The sequence below is a fragment of the Lipophrys pholis genome, assembly GCF_963383615.2.
Source record: "Lipophrys pholis genome assembly, chromosome: 18".
NCBI lineage: Eukaryota > Metazoa > Chordata > Actinopteri > Blenniiformes > Blenniidae > Lipophrys > Lipophrys pholis.
Window position 1 is genome coordinate 26,825,206 of NC_137646.1, and position 7,500 is coordinate 26,832,705.

General features: G+C 51.8%; 2 protein-coding genes across 8 annotated transcripts in view; both read right to left on the minus strand.

Annotated features, from left to right (window-relative positions):
- camta2 (calmodulin binding transcription activator 2) overlaps positions 1 to 481 on the minus strand; it is a 17,141-nt gene extending 16,660 nt beyond the window's left edge. For all 7 annotated transcript variants that reach the window (XM_080486555.1, XM_080486553.1, XM_080486556.1 and 4 more), the window contains exon 1: positions 432 to 481. The gene's annotated coding sequence lies outside the window, so the exon portion shown is untranslated. The remainder of the gene's footprint in view (positions 1 to 431) is intronic.
- A 4,878-nt stretch (positions 482 to 5,359) lies between these two features.
- LOC308123867 (stress-associated endoplasmic reticulum protein 1) overlaps positions 5,360 to 7,500 on the minus strand; it is a 3,098-nt gene continuing 957 nt past the window's right edge. The window contains exons 2-3 of the mRNA XM_080486580.1: positions 6,601 to 6,676; positions 5,360 to 6,392 (exon numbers count right to left, since the gene is read on the minus strand). Coding sequence (XP_080342706.1) covers positions 6,352 to 6,392; positions 6,601 to 6,676 — 117 coding nt within the window. The 3' untranslated portion in view covers positions 5,360 to 6,351. The remainder of the gene's footprint in view (positions 6,393 to 6,600; positions 6,677 to 7,500) is intronic.

The window sequence follows — 7,500 nt, forward strand, 5'->3', positions numbered from 1 at the left end:
GTGTGTGTGTGTGTGTGTGTGTGTGTGTGTGTGTTCCTCACGCACACACACGCTAACTCGCGGAGGCCCGCCTCACGCCGCGGACTCGCCCATTTACGGGAGCCGCCACCGGGAGCCTCTCTTCCGGCTGGAAGCACTCAGCTCCCGCCAGGGTGCCCCGGCGGGCTGGACGGCCCCGGGAGGTCGGTCCCTCCGCGTCGCGGACAGACGGAGCAGAAACATGAAGGATAACCGGGAGTTTAATCCCGGACGACATAGAGCCGGCTAACGGCTGACAGCAGCGCTCCGGGTGGACCGGGCCTGGCAGCGGTTACCGGCCGGCCGGCCAGCGGCTCCTGGCCCGCCGATATCCTCCCGTGGACCGGCCCGGTGAGCTACAGCGGGGAGGAACAACCGGTTCGGGGTGTAAACAGCCCATGAAGCTCCCTTACCTTCCGCCCTCAGCACGGCCGCCATCTTCTCCCGCTGACGTCACGAAGTAGGCGGGGCGTGGGCATGACGTCATGATGAAGAAAGATAATTCTTTATTTTAGCCAAATCTTGACAATATGGGGAATAACGTCCCTGCTCATCCCACATGTAAGTTTTAGACTTAGACTTCTAAGCAAACGGTCCTCCTATAGGGCTTTTCCACCAAAAGAACCAGGTTCTAGATCAGCCGGTTCTCAAATGAGCACCTCCAAAGAACCGGTTCTTTTTCCACCGTTAGCGGAGCCAGTAGAGCGACGTCACTGCGTCACTCCAAAACGTGACACATCACTGATTTCACCAATTTCACACTGACAGCCCTCAAACAGGAACCAGGAGACGGACTGTCTTCATGGGTTTAGTCCGGGTCCCTGTGCTCACCCAGGAACCAGGAGACGGACTGTCTTCATGGGTTTAGTCCGGGTCCCTGTGCTCACCCAGGAACCAGGAGACGGACTGGACCAGTGGTTTAGTCCGGGTCCCTGTGCTCACCCAGGAACCAGGAGACGGACTGGACCAGTGGTTTAGTCCGGGTCGCTCCATCTAGTCTGACCTGAACCTCTGAAGCACCAAAGAGCCAGAAGACATTACGTCTCTTCTTGTCTCTATTGGTGTTTCTTCACGTCTGTCTTGTTCTAGTCCAGAGCTCCAGAGTGGACATAGAGGGGAACATAATGCCTGAATGAGTTTGGCTCTTATTTTCCACCGTTCCAACGTTCCATAGTGACTTTCTGCTCCTTTCTCTTTATTTCTGGACGTGTCTGAATCAAAAGCTTCACCATGGAGGAATGGAGGTGTAGAATGATAGAACTGCTCTACAGACGTTTCCATAGTAATCCGCCAACGCAGATTAAATAATCCCGTTCCCTCGTATTATTAATTTAAAGGAACCACTTATTATATCGTTCCCTCATGTTATTTTTATTTCCCTCTAGAACCACTCTGGGGCTCCGTGTTCTCTGGAGTTTTCAGAAAGATGGTTCAGCCTCGCTTCTGCCTTGGAGGTAGAGGTACCTCCAGAGGTACCTTATTATATAGGTACCTCCAGAGGTACCTCCAGAGGTACCTTATTATATAGGTACCTCCAGAGGTACCTTATTATATAGGTACCTCCAGAGATAGCTCCGCCCCCAGCTGATGACACGTCGGGTCCCAGTCTGGCTCCTCTCTGGTCCCAGTCTGGCTCCTCTCTGGTCCCGGTCTGGCTCCTCTCTGGTCCCGGTCTGGCTCCTCTCTGGTCCAGCTATGAAGGGGGACCAGCGTAGCAGCAGTTCAGCTCCGGTCTGGCCGGGGCTTTGGCAGTGGAAAGACTAAGAACTGGTGCTAAGGCTGGTCCTGGACCAGAACTAGAACCTGGTTCTTTCTGGTGGAAAAGCCCCCTGTGATGAGCGGGTCTGAAATGACCGATGAGCTCCTGAGTCTCACAGCAGAAGGAGACCTGGACATCATCAGAACATTGTAGTCACATCCAGGTTGAGGTTCTGCTCACTCTTTCCGATCCAGGTATCTGGGACATGTAGATCCTGCCGGCCCACTTCAGGAATGTACGCCTCACGGCCACACCGGGTTCTGGTGTCCCAGCTGGATTCTATCTGGACTGAACATCAACTGGTCTATCCCAGTTCAGAGGTCAGATGAGTGTTGAAGTCTTCACCTTCACTCTGGGTGTCCTGGACCCCCCAGAGATCGGGGGGTCCTGGACCCCCCAGAGATCGGGGCGTCCTGGACCCCCCAGAGATCGGGGCGTCCTGGACCCCCCAGAGATCGGGGGGTCGAGCTCACTGGGTAGTTCAACCAGTTACCTTCAGGAGGAGCGGTCTCTTCCAATTACCCTCCATCAGCTGGTGGAGCCTTCCTCTACCTCCTCTACCCCCTCTACCTCCTCTACCTCCTCTACCCCCTCTACCCCCTCTACCTCCTCTACCTCTTCTACCTCCTCTACCCCCTCTACCCCCTCTACCTCTTCTACCTCCTCTACCCCCTCTACCTCCTCTACCTCCTCTCTCTGGTCTTTCACTAAATACAACTGACACTGCTATTTTATACTGTAGGATTATACTACCTGCTGACTGTGTGTGTGTGTGTCTCTTCCACAGTATGACAGCAGCTGTACCTCCTGAAGTTCTCCTGAGAGTTCTCCAGAAGTTCTCCTGAGGTTCTCCAGGAGTTCTCCTGAGACTTCTCCAGAAGTTCTCCTGAGACTTCTCCTGAAGTTCTCCAGGAGTTCTCCTGAGAGTTCTCCAGGAGTTTTCCTGAGAGTTCTCCTGAAGTTCTCCAGGAGTTCTCCTGAAGTTCTCCTGAGAGTTCTCCTGAAGTTCTCCAGGAGTTCTCCAGAAGTTCTCCTGAGGTTCTCCAGAAGTTCTCCAGAAGTTCTCCTGAGAGTTCTCCAGGAGTTCTCCTGAAGTTCTCCAGGAGTTCTCCATAAGTTCTCCTGAAGTTCTCCATAAGTTCTCCTGAGAGTTCTCCTGAAGTTCTCCATAAGTTCTCCTGAGAGTTCTCCTGAAGTTCTCCAGGAGTTCTCCATAAGTTCTCCTGAGAGTTCTCCTGAAGTTCTCCAGGAGTTTTCCTGAGAGTTCTCCTGAAGTTCTCCAGGAGTTTTCCTGAGAGTTCTCCTGAGAGTTCTCCTGAAGTTCTCCAGGAGTTCTCCATAAGTTCTCCTGAGAGTTCTCCAGGAGTTCTCCTGAGAGTTCTCCTGATTGTTCTCCAGAAGTCCAACCTGGACTCCCACCTGCTGCTGCCCCTCTAGCGCCCCTCTCTGGAGAGCCTGTTGCCTTACTGTATTACAGTACGGTAGGGCAGCTGCAGCGCTGCAGACAGGGAGAGGCTCCAGAGGGGTAAAGGCAGCACAGAGGATCATCGGCTGCTCTCTCCCCTCCCTGATGGACATTTACACCAAGGACAGCCCCACCCTGGTTCTGACCTGTTGGACCTGCTGCCCTCAGGAAGGCGCTACAGGGTCATGAGATCAGAACAAACAGATCCCCAGAGCCAGAAGCACTGGGAACTCTAGTATGCTCTGACTTTACTTTACACACTACCTCATAATGTATACTGTGTACTCCTGTAAATACACTGTGTACTCCTGTAAATACACTGTGTACTGTTCACAGGCCTGGACCGTGCACCTTACCCCCTACACCCCCCACCTTACCCCCTACACCCCCCACCTTACCCCCTCCACCCCCCACCTTACCCCCTCCACCCCCACCTTACCCCCTACACCCCCCTCCACCCCCCCCACCTTACCCCCTCCACCCCCCACCTTACCCCCTACACCCCCCACCTTACCCCCTACACCCCCCACCTTACCCCCTCCACCCCCCACCTTACCCTCTACACCCCCCACCTTACCCCCTACACCCCCCACCTTACCCCCTACACCCCCCACCCCCCACCTTACCCCCTCCACCCCCACCCTCCTTCCTGCACTATATTCTGCTCTTTTTAACTGCTGCTCTGTCACTGGAGGTGTTTTTAATCTCACTGTACCTGTACAAGGACAATAACAGGCCTTCTATTCTTTCCATCCATTCTATCCATTCTATCTATTCTATCTATCTATTCTATCTATCCATCCATTCTATTCTATCTATCCATTCTATTCTATCCATCCATCCATTCTATTCTATCCATCTATTCTATCTATTCTATCTATTCTATCCATCTATTCTATCTATTCTATCTATTCTAAGATAAAACCCCATTGAAGCAGTAAAACATGATATTGTTAAACATCACAAACGTTCTGATCTAATGGCTGCTTAGCTTTAGCTTGAACCTTCCTCTTCCTCATTAAACCTTCCTCTTCCTCGTTGAGCCTTCCTCTTCCTCATTGAACCTTCCTCTTCCTCATTGAACCTTCCTCTTCCTCGTTGAGCCTTCCTCTTCCTCATTGAACCTTCCTCTTCCTCGTTGAGCCTTCCTCTTCCTCTCACTGCTCTTGCTCTGCCCCTATGATCCACCCAGGTATTGCGTCCTTCTGTCCAGTACACTGGTCTCATCCTCTGACCTTTCCCATACCTTGGCCTCTCCTGACCCCTGACCCCTCTCCCTGCTCCACCTCCTGTACTTTGTACTTCCTGTTGGAGGTATGGAGCTCCACCTCCTGCACTTTGTACTTCCTGTTGGAGGTATGGAGCTCCACCTCCTGCACTTTGTACTTCCTGTTGGAGGTATGGAGCTCCACCTCCTGTACTTTGTACTTCCTGTTGGAGGTATGGAGCTCCACCTCCTGCACTTTGTACTTCCTGTTGGAGGTATGGAGCTCCACCTCCTGTACTTTGTACTTCCTGTTGGAGGTATGGAGCTCCACCTCCTGTACTTTGTACTTCCTGTTGGAGGTATGGAGCTCCACCTCCTGTACTTTGTACTTCCTGTTGGAGGTATGGAGCTCCACCTCCTGCACTTTGTACTTCCTGTTGGAGGTATGGAGCTCCACCTCCTGCACTTTGTACTTCCTGTTGGAGGTATGGAGCTCCACCTCCTGTACTTTGTACTTCCTGTTGGAGGTATGGAGCTCCACCTCCTGCACTTTGTACTTCCTGTTGGAGGTATGGAGCTCCACCTCCTGTACTTTGTACTTCCTGTTGGAGGTATGGAGCTCCACCTCCTGTACTTTGTACTTCCTGTTGGAGGTATGGAGCTCCACCTCCTGCACTTTGTACTTCGTGTTGGAGGTATGGAGCTCCACCTCCTGTACTTTGTACTTCGTGTTGGAGGTATGGAGCTCCACCTCCTGTACTTTGTACTTCCTGTTGGAGGTATGGAGCTCCACCTCCTGCACTTTGTACTTCCTGTTGGAGGTATGGAGCTCCACCTCCTGCACTTTGTACTTCCTGTTGGAGGTATGGAGCTCCACCTCCTGACAGACAGACGGACGGAGAGACGGACTGTAGAGAAAATATCGGATGTTTATTTTGTAGAAAAGTGGAGGAAGTGTCCAGACAGGAAGTCTTGTACTCCTTCAAAGGAGCAGACAGCTGAACCTTCACAGTAAGAGCCCCCCAGGGGGTCAGCAGCAGGGCAAGAGGGGTCAACGGGGTGGGGGGTAAGAGGGGCATCGGGGGGGGGTAAGAGGGGCATCGGGGGGGGGTAAGAGGGGCAGAAAACACTAATTTCTTCTTTCAAATCTGAGAAGGTAAAAAACCAGCTGGACATGAAAAGATTTAAGACTTCATCTGATCGCCACAGGTTGACCACCAGTAACCAGTCACTAGTAACTAGTCAGTGACCAGTCATTAGTAACCAGTAACCAATCAGTAACCGGCCCTTAGTAACCAGTCAGTAACCAGTAACCGGGCATTAGTAACCAGTCAGTAACCAGTCATTAGTAACCAGTCACTAACCACGAACCAGTCAGTATCAGTAACTAAAACCAATAAGGAGTCCTCTTTAAATAGTCGTCATGAAACAATAATTAACAACAACCAGTAACCGGTCATTTGCAACCAGTCACCTGTCATTAGTAACCAGTCACCTGTCATTAGTAACCAGTCATTAGTAACCAGTCACCAGTCACTAACCATTAACCAGTCACTAACCATTAACCAGTCACTAACCAGTCATTAGTAACTAGTCATCAGTAACCAATCAGAAACCAATAACAAGTCCTCTTTAACTTGTCGTCATTAAACAATAAATAACAACCAGCAGCTGAAAAAAATTGAAGACCCAGTGTGTGTGTGTGTGTGTGTGTGTGTGTGTGTGTGTGTGTGTGTGTGTGTGTGTGTGTGTGTGTGTGTGTGTGTGTGTGTGTGTGTGTGTGTGTGTGTGTGTGTGTGTGTGTGTGTGTGTGTGTGTGTGTGTGTGTGTGTGTGTGTGGTGTCATGGCAACAGGCCACGCCCCTCCACATACAGCAGGCTTCGCTCTGGAGTTGAAGGTCATCACATTCCCTGTCGGATGCTCTGGATGATCTGGAAGATGGCTGCAACACACACACACATCAGAAACACACACACATCAGAAACACACATCAGAAACACACACACACATCAGAAACACACACACACATCAGAAACACACACACACACACACACACACACACACACACACACACACACACACACACACACACACACACACACACACACACACACACACACACACACACACACACACACACACACACTCACCGGAGCCACACACCACGAAGACGAACAGCGCCAGCAGCCAGGGACCAACAGGAGACTTGTCCTCGTTCACCGGCCGCTGGAAAACAAACGGTGAGTGGCTCTATGACATCACTTCCTGTTCTCGACCAATGATTGCAGACTATCTCCTGAACCAGAACCAGAACTTCAAACACAGACCAAAGGATCCGGTCCACTTTGTTCTGACACATCAGGTCTAGCAGATTAGAACTGGACTATAACCTGACCCGGTTCTGGTTGGACTAACTGCTGGACCGGTTCTGGTGCTTTAACAGGTTTCAGTATCTCTAGCTGAAGATAATGTTAGCCTGGCTGTTAGCCTAGCATTAGCCTGGCTGTTAGCCTGGCTGTGAGCCTAGCTGTTAGCCTAGCATTAGCCTAGCTGTAAACCTGGCTGTTAGCCTAGCATTAGCTTGGCTGTTAGCCAAGCTGCTGCTTTGTGGACTCAAGAGTCCTGCTGGGACACGTCTTACACCCCCACCCCGCCCCAGTCTCCATGGCTTACAGGAGGTTTCCAGAGTCCCCACACCCTCCAGAGTCCCCAGAACCTCTAGAACCCCCAAAGTCCCCAGAACCCCCAGACTACCCAGAACCTTTAGAACCCCCAGAGTCCCCAGAACCTCTAGAACCCCCAAAGTCCCCAGAACCCCCAGACTACCCAAAACCTTTGGAACCCCCAGAGTCCCCAGAACCTTGAGAACGCCCAGAGTCCCCAGACTACCCAAAACCTTTGGAACCCCCAGAGTCCCCAGAACCTTGAGAACGCCCAGAGTCCCCAGACTACCCAAAACCTTTAGAACCCCCAGAGTCCCCAGAACCTTGAGAACGCCCAGAGTCCCCAGACTACCCAGAACCTTGAGAACCCCCAGAGTCCCCAGACTA